The sequence below is a fragment of the Esox lucius genome, chromosome 19, assembly GCF_011004845.1.
Source record: "Esox lucius isolate fEsoLuc1 chromosome 19, fEsoLuc1.pri, whole genome shotgun sequence".
Lineage (NCBI taxonomy): Eukaryota > Metazoa > Chordata > Actinopteri > Esociformes > Esocidae > Esox > Esox lucius.
Genome location: NC_047587.1, coordinates 8,974,466 through 8,994,504, shown reverse-complemented (window position 1 = coordinate 8,994,504; position 20,039 = coordinate 8,974,466). Strand labels below are relative to the sequence as shown.

General features: G+C 47.5%; 1 protein-coding gene across 1 annotated transcript; it reads right to left on the bottom strand.

The window, feature by feature from the left end:
- Nucleotides 1-321: 321 nt before the first annotated feature.
- On the bottom strand, nt 322-19,532 carry ccnd2a (cyclin D2, a). Its single transcript, NM_001310945.1, is given in 5 exon segments — nt 322-535; nt 8,498-8,646; nt 14,341-14,500; nt 17,613-17,828; nt 19,184-19,532. Coding segments are annotated over 5 exon segments (903 nt in total). The 5' UTR covers nt 19,379-19,532; the 3' UTR covers nt 322-352.
- Between the last annotated feature and the right edge of the window lie 507 nt (nt 19,533-20,039).

The following is a 20,039-nucleotide window of genomic DNA, read 5'->3' as shown; positions in this document are numbered from 1 at the left end:
TTGAATGGTTTCCCCACTACTTTTTTTTTTGTTTTTAAAAAGCCTTATTAAGCTATTGTTTTCTTATTCAACATAACTTTATTATGATTATACAATCAAACAGAATGCAAATAGGATTGGCTTCCCTTCTGTATACTTGAGCACCATATAGCTTCCTGGTATCAATTCATAGCCTTTTCAGAATATCTATTTTATCTATAAATAGCTTTGATTTCGTAAAATACATGGGCGCATGTTTTTGTATCACAAAATCTCTACAAAAACTAGCAAGCACTTTTTTTTTCGAGGGGTAGTTTGCTTTTTTGTTGTATTTTTTTTTTTAGTTGTCATTTCTCTTATGTCGATTTGATTCTTATTCCGGGTATATGTTGATGTCGCGGACGTCTGTTGGGGTGGTGGACTGATCCTGCTCCTCCACAGTCTTGCTGCTGGGACCGTGCTGGACCTGCTGCTGCTGGTGGTGCTGCTGACGTCCCTCACGCAGGCTGCTCACCAAGACCCTCTCGATCTGCTCCTGGCACTCCTTCAAACAGTCCTGCAACACACGAGCAATACAGGCACGTCTGTCAACACGAGACCAGGGCACAGTGGAGGTGAAAAAACACTGGAAGTAAAAGAAACAACGGGGTGAATGAGCTACGTGGTCAGGTGTGGCACTAACATCCCATCACGCTTAGGGTCATATGTTCAAATGCTGCGCATGCCCAGTTGCACATTATTTTGGCCACAGAAGATCTCTGTTGCTTAAGGAGGGAGGTCACTTGAATGGACGTGTTCAAAACATTGACTGGTGCTGTATATATTTTACAAACACAAAAACCTTCCAAATTATAGCCAAAACAAACCTTGGAACATCTTATAGATTACTAGCTTACTTATACTTTCCATAAACCTTAACCTCCTCCCTGAAAGAACGGAACAGCAGTGACACTGACACAGACCTCCAGTTTCCTAACTGTGCTGGGCTCCACAGAGCCCCTGGGAACAGGGCCCAGACAGGTTTTGGATGACCTACCTGCCACCCCCACAGACAGACAGCTACGGCTGAGCAGAGATCAAGACCAGGCCAAGCCTTACCTCAGCTCACAAGGGCCCAGAACTGAATGCCTCCCCCACACATACACACACACACACACAGATACACACACACACACACACACACGGACAGACAGCAATAGCCTTGACAACAGAGAAAACATAGGTATAGGCACCAGCACTGAAGCTAAGCTATGTTAATTACATCCAGGTCCTGTGGGAACACAAAGGTGGTGTTTTTTTTTAAATGAGAACCAGTCTCTGCCTGCAGAGGATCCACCTGGGAGCAGGGCAGATCGGGTTTCAGCATCAAAGAGAGAATCCTATGCAGAAAGCACCCTCTCAAAGCCCCCCGAGCCCCTGGGCTCAGACCCCTCCTCCGCTACGCTGGGGAGATGATGGAGAGGACATGAGGGCTGCCTCATGGGGTGTGAGAGAATGCCCATATCCACTACATCAGCCTGACTTAGCCCTCCAGTGCATTTGGAAATATAAAAAAGGATGAGTTCTGATGTGACAAATAATATTCACTGTCCTCTGGTGGTTCAAATCAGTAATACATTACATGGTACCAGTGTTAATTTCCTCAACAAAAATAATGAGGAAAACATACGATAAACACCTATTTCTAAGGCTATAAGTCAACAACAACCAAACAAAATATTTTCATATATGAACAAAATGTGTTAATTCTTTTGGACTAAAATTAGACGAGACAAAGTTGTTCCTGTGACTAAAGCCTTGGCTTACATTACTGGACATGAGGTTTTCAGTGCAATCAGCTCCTTAGTTATTATCAAATGACAAAAGACAAAGTTTTTTGTAAAGTTGTGTTATTCATCCTCTGTGACAATAAGAAGCAGCAGAAGCAAAGACTAACCTGCCATCCCGTGCAAAGCCTAAACTGCCAGCTCGTGCAAAGCCTAAACTGCCAGCTCGTGCAAAGCCTAAACTGCCAGCTCGTGCAAAGCCTAAACTGCCATCCCGTGTAAAGCCTAAACTGCCAGCTTGTGCAAAGCATAAACTGCCATCCCGTGCAAAGCCTAAACTGCCAGCTCGTGCAAAGCCTAAACTGCCAGCTCGTGCAAAGCCTAAACTGTCAGCTCGTGCAAAGCCTAAACTGCCAGCTCGTGCAAAGCCTAAACTGCCAGCTCATGCCCGTGGTTCCTCCAGATTAATTTTATGTGGCCTACCCTCGCTCAGCAAGCGGTTCTCTTCTGTCAGATTCTGTATGAGAAAATCAAGCCTGGTATGAAGATTAGATTAGAGGATGACGGTCAAAATATGAGTACGCTCTCTGCCAAAGGTTCTGGTAAGGCTGACAGTTCAAGACGCTAATAGGTAACTTTACCCATATTTGGAGAGTGTTCATTTTATTCCCGAAACTCAGTGATATATGCTTTGGCTTGAAATCACCATTTCTAAAACCAGTCGCCAAAAATCCCAGAATACGTCTTTGACTCTATGGAATTGGCCTTTTTTGACCGGGTTATATTTAAAGATCCTATCACGGTAAAAATATAAAAGTCACAGGTACCTGAGATTATGGAAATGTTTCTAGACAAAAGATGAGGACAGAAAAGGTCGCCTGACACTACTGAATCCAATTGATTTGATGTGTATTCAACAAATCTCCAAGTAGCCACGCCACGTTTGACCTTCAACCCTGCATACTGTAACACAATTACTGTTGTAATTTACACAATCCTACTGCCTTCAGGTGTGTTTTTTCACAACAGACAAAGATAGGCTCATTTTGCTCAAATCAACAGAAGGCATGACATCATATCCTCTTGGAACTGTACATAAAACACAGCAAATCTCCCCCTGGAGGGAAGTCGGGCATCACACGCTGCCTTTGTAATCTTCTCCAGAGGTCCCCCCTTCCACATCAACATGTGCTTTAGTCATTTATTTTTTTTGAATCCACCTCTCAGAGAAAATTAACTAAAACACAAAACATGTAAAGGAACTGCCTTTGTCTTACCGCAAAAATACAGGCCTTCACCTCTTAAAAGACATTCCCCGCTCCGCCGCTCTTTATAGCAGCAGTGTTTGGATCCCATGCCAAGACCCCCAGGCTTCATTTGAGAACCTTCTAATGGCTTCAATGTGTGACTACTGGAAACACCAATATTGTTTTCAGGGAGTGAATTTTGGTTCCTAGGTAATGGGAAAGGCAGCAGGGGGAATACACAGGGAATGACATTTGGGAATTTTCTACCCAGTCTTAAGCCCCCCATTTGTTCACACACACACACCTTTTAAAAGATATCCATATATACTACAATGATTCCGACAAATCAATAAACAGTATGTGATGAGCCACTTGAAAAACGCTGCTCTAATTCATGGGCGTCTGCTGTCAACCTCAAGGAGGAAGTCAAGCGAACAGACAAAACCAAAGAAATGTGTGGAACCATGGAATTTGTTTTTGCTGTCGAGCCACACAAGACAATGCTACTCTGTGCTGACACAGCATTTGATTTGGCATTGTGTGTGTGTGTGTGCGTGGGTGTGCGTGCGTGCGTGTGCATGTATATATACAGCATGCGTGAGTGTGTAATTGTGAGCGTGTATGTTTAGGAGTGGGGTCAAGCCATACACTGAAGGTGGCCAGACCAACCCATGACCCCATGTAAACAGGCTCAATGTGGCTTGTCCGTCCTTTCTGTCTAATCGGCTTAGAGCAATGTGGCACCAACAGAACAGCAACATTAAAACAGTCACATCATTGTTCAACAGACACGAATGAGAGATTAAACTGGAAACAACTTTGGCCGAGAGAAGATCTCACCGAGTCGGTCGGTGAGTGGAGGGGTGCAGGGCTGAAGGGGGGTGTGAGGGACAGGGGAGGGACAGGGGGGAGAGAGGGACAGGGGGGTGTGAGGGACATGGGGAGGGACATGGGGGAGAGAGGGACAGGGGAGGGACAGGGGGGAGAGAGGGACAGGGGAGGGACAGGGGAGGGACAGGGGGGTGTGAGGGACAGGGGAGGAATGAAGGGGGTGTGAGGGACAGGGGAGGGACAGGGGGGTGTGAGGGACAGGGGAGGGACAGGGGGGTGTGAGGGACAGGGGAGGAATGAAGGGGGTGTGAGGGACAGGGGAGGGACAGGGGGGTGTGAGGGACAGGGGGGTGTGAGGGACAGGGGAGGAATGAAGGGGGTGTGAGGGACAGGGGAGGGACAGGGGGGTGTGAGAGACAGGGGAGGGACAGGGGGGTGTGAGGGACAGGGGAGGGACAGGGGGGTGTGAGGGACAGGGGAGGGACAGGGGGGTGTGAGGGACAGGGGAGGAATGAAGGGGGTGTGAGGGACAGGGGAGGGACAGGGGGGTGTGAGGGACAGGGGAGGGACAGGGGGGTGTGAGGGACAGGGGAGGGACAGGGGGGTGTGAGGGACAGGGGAGGAATGAAGGGGGTGTGAGGGACAGGGGAGGGACAGGGGGGTGTGAGGGACAGGGGAGGGACAGGGGGGTGTGAGGGACAGGGGAGGAATGAAGGGGGTGTGAGGGACAGGGGAGGGACAGGGGGGTGTGAGGGACAGGGGAGGAATGAAGGGGGTGTGAGGGACAGGGGTGTTTCCGGGGTCCTGGTGAGCCACTCTGAGAGAAAAGATGAATGGGAGAGAGTGAGAGTGGATGCTTGCCAAGCAAAGCAGACAAAACCAGGAAACAGTCTTCTATCCCCTCAATCTCCCACTTCCTGTTTCAACCTGATGTGTGCTAGAACAGTGTGACAGTCTGTACACTGAACTTGTATGAAAGTTTCAGATTGACTGAGATACAGTGCGTCTTCTCTCAAACCACTTTTCTTCCATCCGACTTTTCGGTAGCAATGCTTCGGTAGCAACGGTGCTGTGGACGGCAAGAATCAAAACAGAAGCACCACAGGGCCAACTGTAGCTATGTAGATCTGTCAGCAAATACCCAGTGACAGAAAACCTCTCAGGCCTTACAGGAATCAAATAAAAATAAGAAAAACCTCCTAGTAACACAGCTCTCCTTCTTCCTCAGTGTAAGCCTCTTGCCCCAGCCTCTTGCTCAGCGTGACTTCCAACCCAGTGGAGCACTGTGGCTGACCGGCTGCTCTCTGTGCCACACCAGTTGTATCTGAGGCTACACACACACTTCCTGGTGTGGCGGGAGGGGGAGGGAGACCATCGAGGGGGACGACAGGGCCTGGTTACCACAGATGTCAGCGGGGTGCCGGTGGTTGGTGCCAGGCCAGGGTCGCCGTTGGCACCGGTTGAAGCCAAGCTGGCAAGAGTACACTTTATACACTTCATATTTTGCCTGGCCATCTCCATCCCTGTTCCATCTCCCGGCCGGCGTGCCAGACCTAATGTGCAGACAGTTTCACACCCAGCTTTGTGCCACACTGATAACTATTTTCTAATCAATGACCGAGGCGTCGGCAGCCGTCCGGCCGGTGTCTGGCGCAGTGCGCGGTTGGAATAGGTGGGGCGAGTGTAAAGTGACACATCCCACAATCGCCTTTTTTTGGTTTTGCTGTAACACTCTGGCGCTGTTACGGCGAGACCATAGGCAGAGCAGCGCTAAGTAATCGCCGAGCATCTTCATTCCAAATATACTTTCTGGCAGGCCGGTCTACTGTGGCAACGTTGTGCTAAAGTTCCCCAGACTCTTCATTTTCCTTACATCACAAGAGGTGCCCGAGCGGCCCCGCTCCGCTGCTTCATGAAGCCAAGCCCTGTCTACATCCAGGAATGTGACAAACTGATTATGGAGCCATGCCTCAGACCACACACCCCTGGGCCCCGACACACACAAGGCCTGTGCTGCTCAGCCAGCTATTTGTTTTCCTCTGCTGCGGAGCAGGACTTCACACACCACATGCTGGGGAGGGAGCGTCTGCAGCAGAAATGCATTATGGGGCTTGAGAGACAGAAGGGGTAACCGTGGCTGCACAGCCCCAGTGTCTCACACTTCAACAGCTTCCTCCACTCCCCTCCTCTTCCACAGCAGGACAGGACTTGTGAAGCTCGGAGTCTGTCTCTTGGTCTGTCTGGCAGGAGAGAGCCGGGGCCAGGACGTAGCCCATGCCCCGGACACAACAGACTGGACTGGCCCTGCAGGCTCCAGCCAGCACAGGACAGGCAGGCTTCTGGACATCTAGTCTCACTGGAGGAGGAATGCAAACGACACCTGACCCGGTAACCTTAGGATGCTAACGACAGATTGGTGGTTAACGCCACCAGGGAATGTTTTAAATTACAGCACTGGTACCACCCCCTTGTCCACCTGCCCCCCCCCACCACACAACTAACTCCCTGATGTAGACCCTTCCCCCAACCTTACAGCCAGCACATCCAACTCCTCGCCTCCTGACGAAAGCCAGGCCCAGTATCCAGCTGAGGCCCAGTCTGCCTGCCTGTGTTTGGACTGAGTTCAGCACCCCTCCACCACCACAGAGCTGCTCTACCCCCGGAGCCACAAAGAGCTGCTCTACCCCGGAGCCACACAGAGCAGCTCTAACCCCGGAGCCACAAAGAGCTGCTCTACCCCGGAGCCACACAGAGCAGCCTTAACCCCGGAGCCACAAAGAGCTGCTCTACCCCGGAGCCACACAGAGCAGCCTTAACCCCGGAGCCACAAAGAGCTGCTCTACCCCCGGAGCCACAAAGAGCTGCTCTACCCCGGAGCCACACAGAGCAGCTCTACCCCCAGAGCCACACCGAGCTGCTCTATCCCCAGAGCCACACCAAGCTGCTCTATGCCCAAAGCCACACAGAGGGCCGTCTGGCCTGGCTCTACTCCACCAGTACCAAATTGTGCCTAGATTAACTCAGGGATCTGCGAGGCCCTAGGCTGCTTCCTGGGCTGTGTGGGAAACTAACTTGGACTGAAGGGGAAATCACAAAATGACATTTCATTACCTTTGCATAGCAGTTCTACACAGATGTGGCATGTGAACTTTTGGGATGAATTAGGTGGAATGTTGCCACAGGGCACTAGGGAACTATGGAAGGGCTGGGAAACCGACACTGAGCTATGTTTAGATTGACAGACCCAGTCAAATGCTATCAATCGCAATCAGTGGTAGAGGTATTTCATTATGGGCTGGTTTAGAAGGAGACTCTGGCTGATTGGCTGAAAAGATCAAAGTCTTGTGATTCTTTAGTGGTGACTCATATATTTCAAATGAACTGTCTACAGTGGCTGCCCTAAGAGCATCACACACACATACAAACACACACACACACACACACACACACACACACACACACATACAAACACACAAACCACACACACAACGGAAATAACTCCCACTGGACACACTTTCCTGTACGTGCGCAAACTTATCTATACCCAGCTGAATAGTAAACCAAGGCAATAAAAAAAAAAATTTGGCGGTGATTTATCACAGATCTGAAGCCGCAGAATGTTCCTTTGAAGGAAGCTCTACATAGGGGCGTATACTAAATGTCCACAAATATCCTATATAGTTAGACATTTGTGTCTAAACGCAGAAATGAGAAATTATTAAATTGTATTAAAGTAGATGTATTGATGACATTTTGGCCTAACCCAGGGCTCACCAGTAGAGGGCGAGTTGGTGAATCATTACTTTTTAAGTTAAAATATACTGAAGAAATATCCACTTCCAGAATGTAAATATTGAATCAAATTTCTCTCCCCTACATCTAGATGAGTCCCCCAGTGCAGAGCACACCAAACCCTTCTGCTTTTATCTCACTCCTCGCTCAATATTCGCTATAACATAGGAGAACATGTTATAACCACATTCATATTTACATTTTGTCATTTTGCAGACACTCTTATCAAAAGAACACATATATTTAATATGACTGGGTTTAATATATCTGGTTGTCTTACCTGGCCATCTTCACCTGAATGCACTAACTGTCACTCTGGAGGGTGCCTGATAAATTAGTCCAAAATGTCATAATATGCCAACTTTGATCAATTATTTCTCAATTATGATATAAAAAAATCTTTCCATTCTATTGAATACATTTTTTGTGAAAACCCTCCAACTCATTGTATATTTTTCTCCTGTTTTCATACGGAGTGAATTTAATGATTCTGAAAAAAGACTTTTACTGATACTGATTAAAGGTGTATAGGCTGCATTTTAAACAATGAAACGATTTATCTCCTCCACCATCCACCCCCGGGGTGGTTTGGAGTGGTGGTACTGAGAGTGTCTAAAGCGAGTATGAAGAGACCACAAGTCAATGCAAACTGACAGACAGACCGGCAAGAACGTTGAAAGGGGGAATCTCATCGGCACTTTTTGTAGAAAACATATTTTAAACATTAGGTTCCTGACTGCAGATTTCTTCTGGCCATTTACTCTAGTAGTAAAGTATAAATCTTACCTATGGCTCACTTAAGGGTAAGAAAATGAGCAGATTTTTCTTAGGGGACAGGACATTTGTTCATGTGACATTTGGACAGAAAAAGAGGTCACTCACTACTTCTGTGTTAGTGATTTTGGCCAGTAGGTCCGTGAGACTGTCCCCCCACTGCGACTGGTCACCCGAGTCCAACTGGAGGCCGCAGATAGCTGCTCCCACACTGCCCGTGGCGATCATGGATGGAGGGTACATGGCAAAGTTGAAATCTGTCGGGGAGGGGCAAAAGACATGATGAGTCAGGGCCACATGGCTGCGACGGAAGACACATCAGTTCAGGGGACACCGGACTGAATCTAGAAAAACACGTTAGAAGCTCACGTCCCCCGTTCCCCAGGACCACTGAGCCACACAGGCGGGGATGACCACCGCAACGCAACAGGTGTGCTACCAAAGGCAATGCGGTTGAATGAGTGAGACTAGTGAATAGTTTTATTCAGTTCAAAAGTGACACAAAAGGGGCACATACAGACACGTACCCCTAGAGACGATCTGATTGGCTAATCTGGCGGCCATAAATAATCCCCTTCAGTGCTGGCTCTATCTAATGACCAGGGCCCTGGGTAATGAGGGTTCACTTGGCTTGTAAAGGAGCTGAAAAGCAAACCCCAGCGTCGCTCCCACCCCCCAAGGGCCCAGTCGCCCTCCCCGGTCCGGCCCCTTTTCTTCCAGCTCCTGGGTGAACCGTGTGCTCTCTGAAAAAAGCCCCATAGTGCTTGGAAAGGGTGGAATAAAGAGCCACAGTCCCTCTGCCAATGCTCTCTGCTGTAGGTCCTCTTTCCACGTGTGGTCGCAGGCGTGCGTAGCCTTGTTAGCTCCCCTCACTGTCATTCATAATGGAAATAAGACAGCTTGTGAACGAGCCAGGAGACCAGGAAGGCCACGGCAGGGGGGGGGGGGATCGGGGGCTCGGGGGCTCAAGGTTCAGACTACTTCCACCCGAATACACCCCCCACCCACACCCCACACCCCACACCTCACACACGTTCACCAGTTTCACTTCCCCTCTCTCTCTAGCTCCGGTTCCTTTTGTCTTGATTTCCGGAAACAAACCCCTCCGGTCGGGGTGATAACATGCCCAGCTCAGCGCTGCCTCGAACCCAGCCAGGGACTTGCACTGGCGGCGCTGCATGTTTCTGTGTGAATACTGATGGAGGGAGCCAGTGGAGGAAAGGCAGGAGTGGAGTCTCAGTTCCTTAAATCCTCATCTCACCCACCAGAGGCCCGACAACGGACCCCTTTTCCGATGGCAACCAGTTCCATCTGACGCTGTCACGGAAACGAGTGCAGGGGGATTGTGGGGAGGGGGGGGGGGGGCCGGGGGGGCTGTGGGGTGAGAGGGGGACAAGGGGGTTGTGGGGTGACAGGGACACACCGCTCTGCTGCACATCGCTCTCTAGTCTGTGTCCAGACCCTGGTGAGTTTTCTGGAAGGAGAAAAAAGCGGCCCACCCTCCCAGCTCACGGCTACTCCTCTGTAGCCAGGCCACCTATGGGCTTGAAGAGTGGACAGGCTCATAGAAAAACAGCCGGCACATTAACATATTGCCATATTCAATAGGAAAGGCAAACTTTGTGTGTGTGTGTGCGTACTTTGTGTATGTGTGTGTGTGTGTTTGTGCGATGGCTCAGAAGGGCTGTAATCTTTATTTTCTCTTTATTCTCTCTCCAAATCAGAGGTAGGTCCTCCGCAAACCGCTGCCTTTTTAACACGCACCGCCAGGCCCTTTCTCATCTTGAGTCTCTGTGTTGACAAATAAAGAACTCCTACACCCCTGTGTCAGCCCCCCCCCCCCCCCCGGGCCCCCCTGCCACAGGCCATGTATTAAAGACCACCTCCAGCCAACTGGACCTGGGGCAGGGAACCCTGAGTATTACATCACCCCTTTAACAGCACAGCACTCTGGTTCTGTGTTCAGATGAAAACAGATAAATACATGGTCTTACTGTGTACACACAGTAACACAGTCCAAACACACACACACACACACACAGCAGGGAGACTAAGGGGATTTCTGGACAGCAAGCTGATTTTTGTACCCGGAAGACAAGCCGGCCTGTTGCCGAACAAGGGGCATAAGCGTGCAGCCGGCGCGGGCTGGCACTCTGGAGCTGGTGGGCCAGTGGGCGCTGTGTGTCGGGGCTGGGGTGGTGGCGGTGGTCGGGGGGGAGGGGGGGGGGGGGCTCATTGATATTCATGTGGAGGATAAACATTGTATATAGCTGAGTGGGGACGCCTGTGATGGAAAGCTCCCTGTGAGCAGCGGCCTGCAGGGCTCTCACCCCCTTCAATGGGCCATTCTCCACCACCCTCGTGCCCCCGCCACAGCCTCCACCCCCGGGCCTCCTCTCCGCTCCAGCCTCCCCGCCTGACGACCAGCCATGCTCGTCACGGCCAACTCCTGGGTGGGTGAGATGCACTGTACACACATTTAACTTGTAAATTAATTAAAGCTGGAAAATTGAGAAAGAGCCAAAAAGAAACGTTTTTTTCCCCCTCCAGTGCAATAAATCAAGAGCCTGTGTTTTATACAGATGTAAAGCAAATTTCAGTCCCCCCCCCCCCTTAGTTCCATTTTGAGGACCTGGGCCCTGTTGATTGATTAAGGTCAGAGACAAACAAGACTTTGGCCCTGGCATTATGCTGCTTCTCACCACTAATGGGGCGGACCAGGCAGTCAAAACAACGTTTACAGACGTTTAACCAGACGGTAAAACCTGCATAGGTCAGAGAGGAGAGGGGAGAGTCACTAAAAGCTCCGCAAATATGAACTTCATTACTTTTATGGCGGTTTGCTTGCCACTGCCGCATAGAAAGAGAAATCCTCTTATCTTAGCAGGTTTCGTAACTCTGACTATCCCATAATAACACCGTGCATGTAAACAGAAGAAAACAACCCAGAAAGGAGAAATGGGTTTGGGTCACCACGGCGCAGCCTCAAAGGGACAGTGATTTGCCAGAACGGGACTCCTCCTCAACGGTTGGTCCCTGTAATAACTTGCACCACGGCGACCGAGAAACTTAAGCAACAGCAGACAGGGGAGGGTTACAGACCATCTGAACTAGAAGAACATGAATTGGCGGCTCCCATTTGGAGCCCATTTAGAATCCTTCTCTCCGGCCGTTGATCTGCTGTGGATTCCAGCGAGAACTTTGGATTAACACCTGATCACAAGCTGGCGAAGTGATGAAGCACGGCAATGCCTTGTCTCAAAATCCAACACCAACATTCATAGTGTTCATAGTGTGGGGAGACCTCCCCCAGAGTCATGGACGGATGCTGCTGAATATTAAGACATCCGTTGACCGGACGGACGGACAGAAGACATTATAATTAGATGGAGGAGGCACATGATACCGAGTCATTTGTCGGATGCTCTGGCCAATCAAATCAGAGGCTCTTTCAGTCAACAAACACTGTGAAAGATAAAAGACTGTGATGCATTCTAGTGGAGCCTGAGTCATTCCTCACAAGAGGCACCCTTCACCCAACAGGCATTCAAGATGGAAACGAGAGCCTAGATTCTCTACACAACTCCAGTAGACGGACAGAGCTTATTAACATCGGGCGGCTTTAGGCCTATCGGTTTCATCCCCAAACACCCCCCCCCCCCCCTTACCTGTTTTGAAAAAGAATGGGACAAGAAACCACGGGGAAGGAGGGAAACAAGGGGACCAGGAGTGCCTGGTGTCTCTGTGGAAGACGGAGGCCCTAATCTCCCTTAATGAGTGTGTTTCTCCCGGATCATCACGAAGGCTGTCCGGGGGAGACGCAGTGGATTCCTATCAAGTGGCCCTGCTGGGCTGACCCTTACATGCCTCTGCATATCAAATGTAGGGCCGGCCCTTTGTCTCCTTTCTTCCAGGCTCTAGCCGAGCCCGTACCATTTGCATAGCCCTGAATGGACCCTCCTGCGTTATTAATTAATACAGGACCAGTCTGCGACGCCCGGCCCGCCGCCACCTGAGTGCCCTGAACGGAACTTTTCCATCTGAAGAGAGGAACTATTAAAATTAGTTTTTTTTTTTTTGTCTCTTCCCCTTTTCTCACATTCCCTGGAAAAACAGAAGGCTTGGTTTAGGCAGGTTTCCCAAGAAAAGGGAGTAGAGGTGGGAGTCGAATCTCTGTCCATGTAATCCTGAGGCCCGTGGTTCATTGTCAACGGTCTTGCAAATAGTAAAGCCCTGGAAACCCCCTCCAGCTTCACCTTTTCAGCATGTTTGGAGGGTGATTCTCACGGGAGGATTCTCATGAGATAGATGAAGAGAATTATGGGAAAAATTGCAAGTTTTGAATTCTCAGAGATCTTCGGATGCATCAAATTGTTCAACGTGCTCTTTGCCTGGAAAAGAATGTAAGGTCCGAGGAGACTATATAGACAAAATGGCTGCTCATCCCATTTATCTACAGGAAGACTCCCTTCTGCAAAACGCCTTCCACAAAAACGACTGCCTCATTGAAGCAATTAAGGACAAAGTGCACTGGGAGCCTTGCACAACGTTGGTTTGGGAATAGGTCCTATCACTCGCAGTCGTTCCTCACGTTTATCTCTATTGGCACAGATGAGAAAATTAGAAATAGAGAGGCAGGGAGAGGAAAAGGGAGGACGACAGAGAAGAGCAAGTGAGTGAGAGAGCACAGAGAAAGATATGGAAAATGCCATGTCTTCAGTGGGATTAGGGCCAGTTCCCATAGAGACCATGAATGTGGTCTGTCTTTCACAACACACAATATCCATTGCAAAGGGATTCCACATAAAAAAAAAGCATGTTTTTAGACCGATCACCCCAGTTCCCAAGCATCTATCCCTTTACCCAGTCACTCCTCTAACCCGACATGGATGGAACCCACACGGGAGTGCAGCGAGCATTCCTGTAGTGGCCAAAGGTGGGACCCTGGGGGTGAGCTCCGGGGCCCTGGGAGAGAAAGAGGTGTCTTACTGCGCCTCTGGATCCCATTACCCCCCATACTGCTGGGCCTTATACCAGGAGAACCTGCACCACAAACACTCCCTAAACATGGGAAAGTCAGCGTGCCCTAAAGCAGTAGGGAGGCGTGAGAAGAGAGGGAGACGGAGAGAGAGGGAGAGATATGAAAACATGACATGCCTTACCAGTCTGCACACCAGGGACAATACACTCCTCCTCCTCTCTTCCCTTCTCCTCCCCTCCCAGGCTTTTCAGGTCATATTTACAATGTCCCCTCACTCCCACGACTCAGCGTTTGAACTTAAACATTCCAACCTGGACAGCAGAAGAGACAGCGCCCGGACTCCTCCTTTGGTCAAGGAAGCGCACGGGAACCTGGGAGAGTCCCCTTAAACACAGTCGCTGCCCTTTGAAGTGTCACTCTGTTCTCTGAGGAGCACTGACTCCAGAACATGGCTGGCCCAGCCGGCACAGAGACTCGACAGACTCGATGGACGTTGGGCATGGGACTCTCACAAAGACCAGTCCTCCATAAACACATGCTTTTCTGAGCCCCACATATTTTCACATGGGGGCAACACATGACACCTATGTTACAAGACGGTGTGATCCAACGACACAAGCCCACAAAGCCACTTGAATGGGGCTCTTCCAGTCATTATTGCTCAAAAGAGGGATTTTATTTTGTGTAAGGGGCAGGGGAGAGGGGGATATTTTGCAACAGCCACAACAACGTTGACGCAAGACACAGGCACCTAATTGACATCCGTTATCGCTTTAACTTACAAAATGTGGAGTGGCAGCCAAAGAATTCATGCAAGCCAGAAGTGGTCTCTGATGGCAACCCACATCCCCATTGACTCATCTCTTTAAGATCTAAATGTTGTCTAATCAAAGGTTGTAATCCCCCCCCCCCCCCCCCCCCGTAGGACCGTAGTAACGATCCAGGAATGCGACATGACTTCCTGTAGTACCTGTGGCACAGAGTGCGATGAAGGTCTGCACGTGTTTGCGTATCAGCACCAGCTTCTCCTCGGGCAGCGGAAGCTTCCTCACAATGTGCTCAATGAAGTCATTCGGGGTGACAGCTGCCAGGTTCCACTTCAACTTCCCAAGAACCACCAGCTCCCAATCCTGAAATGGAGAGAGGGAGACTGGTCAAAGCGTCGCAGGGTTAGATGTGGTTGGGTAAGGGACGGTGGTGTCAGAGCTGGTAGGGTAAAAGGTCACAGGGTCAGAGGTCGTAGGGTCAGAGGGCTAAGGTAGGATTAGAGGTGGTACGGTAAGAGGTGAGAGGGGGACTAGCTTTTACAAACGTGTTCAAGCCAACATAGGCAATTAATGAGTTCCGATTGGTCAATGATCTATGCAAAATAATTATATAGCTTCAACTTTTACGGTGACAAATAAACAGCAAAACACAAAGCAAAACTTTTAATAAAGGACACGGTTTGATTCCATCTTTATTCCAGTTAAGGCCTGTTTTGCAACTAGCAATTAATTGCACCCCTTAACATCCTGGATATGTATTTAAAAAAACGGTGAACAAACAACTGACATGAATCACAATGTTCACCTGGCACACAGACAACAGCTGTATAGCAAATGTTTGACAAAAACAGCATAAAAGGAGAGGCTTCAAATGAAAGAATTCAGCACCTAGCATAAATACAAAAGATGTAATCACCAGTGAACGCTAAGTCGATTAAACCATGGACACACATTGTTACCATTGTTGTGTATGTGTCCAGAAGTAAACACATTTGAGGTAAGGTGAGGTGCTAAGTAACACCAATGCAACAACTGGCAGCCTACAAGAACATGTAGCATATGTCTATTCATTGCACTGCTAGTTAGCAATGGCTTAAACTAATGGGAAATGACATCTAGCGGTCCGCAGGCCCATATAACATGTCTCTAAGTCCACTGACTCTGGGCTTGACTGCCAGTGTCCCAAACTATCCCTTTAACTTCATTACTTCCTAAGATATATTATTCTAATGAGGTGAGAGGTTGTTTCTTATAGAATAGCAGGCGTGTAAAGTAAGGAGCTGGTGACTAATTTGGGAGGAGTTGTGTGGTTTGGGACAGTCCTTGTGACTGGGACATGGAATGCTAGTGATTTTCCCCTTCACAGATCCACATGGTTGATCCACATGGTTCTTAGTCATGAGATGATGCCGGTCCAATATGGCAGCCATTAACTGAACTCTGTGCTCCATGACTTGGTAACTCTGGCCTGATGACCTGAATCTTATTCCCAGGGAAATCCAACTCAGGGAAACCCAACACTCTCTGCTCTGAAAGGGACGCCACCTAAGACATAAGAAGCACTTTATGTCCATATGAGACATCCTTATGATATCCCCACTTCAGTATCAAAGGGTGTTTCCCTATCAACTTACAAAAAGCAGTTGAAAACGGCAAAGCCTGAGTGAGTCACTTCATAACAGCACCACAGATTCCGCTGAGAAATATCCTGCGGTTGGAATTCAAAGAATCAATGTAGAATTGTACAGATTGATTGCCCCGACTATGACCAAAGGCTTGTCCGCACTCAATGATTATCCTGTCTATCATTACAGACCTGTTTTCTGCTGTGGTAAAACAGACAAACATACAAAAGAGAGAGAGAAAGAGAGAGAGAGCGAACAGTGGCAATACTTTGCAACACACCCTCCATGCAGGCACCCACTTCCGCTACTGCCTCCGGTCACACCTTCTGGGTGGCACTGTGGTTTCTTTTACAAGAAATTGTTACCAAAGATGGGGACAAAAAAAACTCATCACATGGGCCGAGCAGCTGATCTCCTGTTTCCTGTATCTATTCATCAGCCAAAACACTGCCTTATAGAGATGCCACTGAACACACCAAGGAAGGCTTCACGAAAAACTAGCACAACGACAAGGTACTCCTCCCACAAAGGCCTAAACACGAGCATGGGTGGATACTCCCCCAGCCCAGCCAAGCACAACCCAACCCTGCCCAACCCAGCCAAGCACAGCCCAGAGAAGCCCAGCCCAACCCAGCCCAGACCTACCCAGATCCCAGCTAAAGGTGGTTCTTCAACTGCTGTTGATCCTGGTTCAGTCAGTACGTAACACATTGATAGCTAGCAGGTGACTTCATCTCACCTAAACAGTTTACTGGTCCAGGAGCTGTGATCGGAGGACGGAGCTCCCCTCTCCGGCCCATGCCCATTGAGAAACACACCCTGGGGGTCAGTGGCACAGTGCATGCTGCAGCAATCAACTGAGTACATGGGCTAGGCCCGGTCTGGCCCAAGGCTCCCAGCCTCCTGGGCTGGATCGTATGTGGCCTCTTTCACAACACGGGTGGGATTCACTGTTGTTTACTGAAGCATGTTTATGTAGCATAGCAGAGGAAATACTTTTCTGTGAGAAAACCATCTGGTAGTCACCTCTGCCGCTTGGGGGCGCGAGCTATCTAGCAGGCATGTCTGGGTCCACCACGACTACAATGGCCTAGCCAAGGGGTTGAACATGAACCAACACCTTCAGCTACTTCCTCTGATCAGTGGATAATAGCTGTGCTTATTTGTAAGGTGATAAAAACCGTATGGATGTAATAAGCACCTATATTGTACCACATTATTTCTCCTAATCTAGCAGGTTTAAAAGAAATTCCTGTCGCTTACACAAAACAGTTATAGTGTACATGCTGTGAGGACATCAGTGTTGAACCTTGAGCAAAGCAGACATTTGAGGTCAAATATATACATTTGTTTTGCTAGGACCGTCAAAATGACACTTCCTCCATGTAGAATAACAGCCTCTCACTCCTCGGATCCAAACTTTGGCTTCAGTTCAATGGCTAACTTATTGCTTTTGCAAATATGTGCCGCTAGGTGGCGATATAGACCACTGTTCAAAGACCTACTGTACAGTCCAGTATTGCTGTGGAATTGTTGTAGGACCTAGCACTTTGGGTCCTTCAGAAAGCGATGGGGCCAAATATAATATAATATATAATTTACGTGGGACCTTGGTATTCTGATAATCTCCATGAATTTGATTCTGCATGCAAATAAGCCTGACACAGATAAAATAATATAAATAAATCCTTATAATAGGCTGTATAATGTATATGAATGCAAGCCTATTACACACAATAAACATGAATAACAGTGACAATTATCCATGACATTCAAATAGATGTTGACAACGCCATAAAAATCTGAATTTAAAAGTATCATATTGTTGGCAAAAGCCAACTGTTGCTTACCAGCAGCTCCTGTGGTCTGATGGAGTTATCTGTGTAGATGCAGAGTTTTTCTGCAGTTAATGGACGGGTTTCTTTCAATTTGGATGCAAGGAACATGCAAACTGCCCCGAGAAGTTGCAGATAACACTTTTTGGTTGGAAACACGGCTAAAAATCTGTCCAAGTAGTTCATAGCCAAGGGAAAAACCTCTTCCTCACACTTCTGTTCTTCACAAACCTAGAGAGAGAGGCAACTTGTGACATGTGCAGTGTTTGGCATCATTAAATTCCAGTAATCTCAATTGGATGACATTAAATGCATTAAATGCATGTAAAAACATAAAAACTATAACGAAATGAAGGAAATGATGCAGCGTAATAGTCAGATATGCATATCAATTCGTTGAAACCCTTTGGGACCTGGCCAAATATTTAGCCGAACCCCGAGTTGTTGCGACATCATCAATACATTCTAAATAGATAAGGCTATTTTTAATGTTTGAAAATGTTCTTCCGCACAAACTGTCAATAGACTCGCATTCCTTCAGTTCATTCACTAAGAAATGAATTCAAGTCACAATCACCGCAGCCAAAAAACACCCAAGCTGCACATTACGGAAACTCTTTTTTTCCTTCGTCATATTTTCATAAAATATTTAAAAATATAAATAAATTGTCTACATCTATATTTTTTACATGACAATGAACACCAATGTCTTTTACATCAGACCCGACAATTGATAAACACATAATTTGCTTATAAATGCGAAATAATTGTCAAATATAAAACGAAGTAGCATGTGGTTGCTCTTGAATGCGTCACCGCCAAGTCAAAATGTTTCTCCATAAATTAATATAAAATCGTTCATGAATTATAATTAAGCAACTCATACATGAAAATAAAGCTTAGACGGTCGGGTTTCATTTCAGAACATTCCCAACAGAGTATTTCAAACAAATTGTAAAAAATCGAACTTAATTCCTGGTTGACGGATTTCAGTGGAGACTATGGGCCCGCGCCCCTTTCGCGATTCATATTTGTAAATAAATAGAAAATGCTTGCTAAATATTTCAAATTCATTTCAATGATGACTATGTAGTTTAGATACTGATCTTTCATTTCCGACACGTTTCAACGGTTGTTAAAGCGTTTATAATACTGTAAAATCGTCGGTATTACAGCATCAGTTCCTGAAAAACAACATGGCGTTAGAATAGGCTAGAATAGGGCAAGCATTGAACTGCATACGTGTGCATGGAAATATTTAGGCAATCTAAAAAAAATAACAAAATAATCCAGGGCACTTTTCCTATCAGACACAGAAAAGCTTTATCTGATGATAGACCATTGTAACCACCTGTCTGTGTGTCACAGACATATCATGGGTGTCTTGGTTCAAACGGCTATAATACAATACTTTAAGTAAGAGATGCTGATTATATCAGGCTTGTCTATTCCGCAATGTGATATGCAAGCCTTATATTTCTCAAACCATTTAATTCCGACAAAGTGACAGAGTGAAGAGACCCGACACTTCAGAGATTTTAACATTAATCGTGAGCATGGAATACACGGGGTGTTTCGGTACAAACCTCCAGCATCCAAGTCGCAACCATCCTCCTCATAAACGGCTGAATATCTTTTTGAACGCACTTGAAATAAGAACATTGAGGAATAAATCTTTCTTCAATGTTCAGCAGGCTTTGCAATACCCTGTCATTGCACAGAAGATTCGGATCAGGACGAGCTCTTATGACTGTGTCCCTTTCAAGGCAAAGCAGCTCCATGGTTGTTTCAGAATTAAAAAGTCGGGTTATTTTCAATAACAATATTGCTAGATGCAAAGAAACTGGAAGGAAAGTATGTTGGAGGCATAAAAGTGAAACTGCAGGGCTCCCAAAAGTAGTCCTGCCTCTCCTAGCGAACTTTTTCCTCTCCCCCACAGCTAGCTTTCTACTTTCTTCCAGGGTGTGACGCAAGCAAACCTCATTATGTAGGCTGCCCAGACCCAACATGCTAAACTCAAACATTGGTTCATAATTTCTACAGGCTACACTTCCACATGAAAACGTAATACTTCACATTAATATAACTTTACCATGATAAAAAGCTATGTGACTACATTCCAAACCCAATATCCATCCCTGCGCCCCGTGAGAAACTTGGATAATAGCCTAGTACTTAATTATGTATACTTATTTAAATTCATCTTTAATGAATTAGTTGAGTTCACGCTCGTCAGGGGAGTGTTTTTTTTTTTGTATTTACAGGAGAGGTGGCCTATGTTTCTCATGAAGGAACAGCTGTTTACATTTGTTTTACTTGTGCATGGATTAGGTTAAACATATTTCTCTATTTCTACTGTGTGCATTTGGTAGCTTTTTTCTAATAAACTTCTAATCGCCCCTCCCTCTCACTCCGACCAGCGCGCTCACGCACGCAGACACG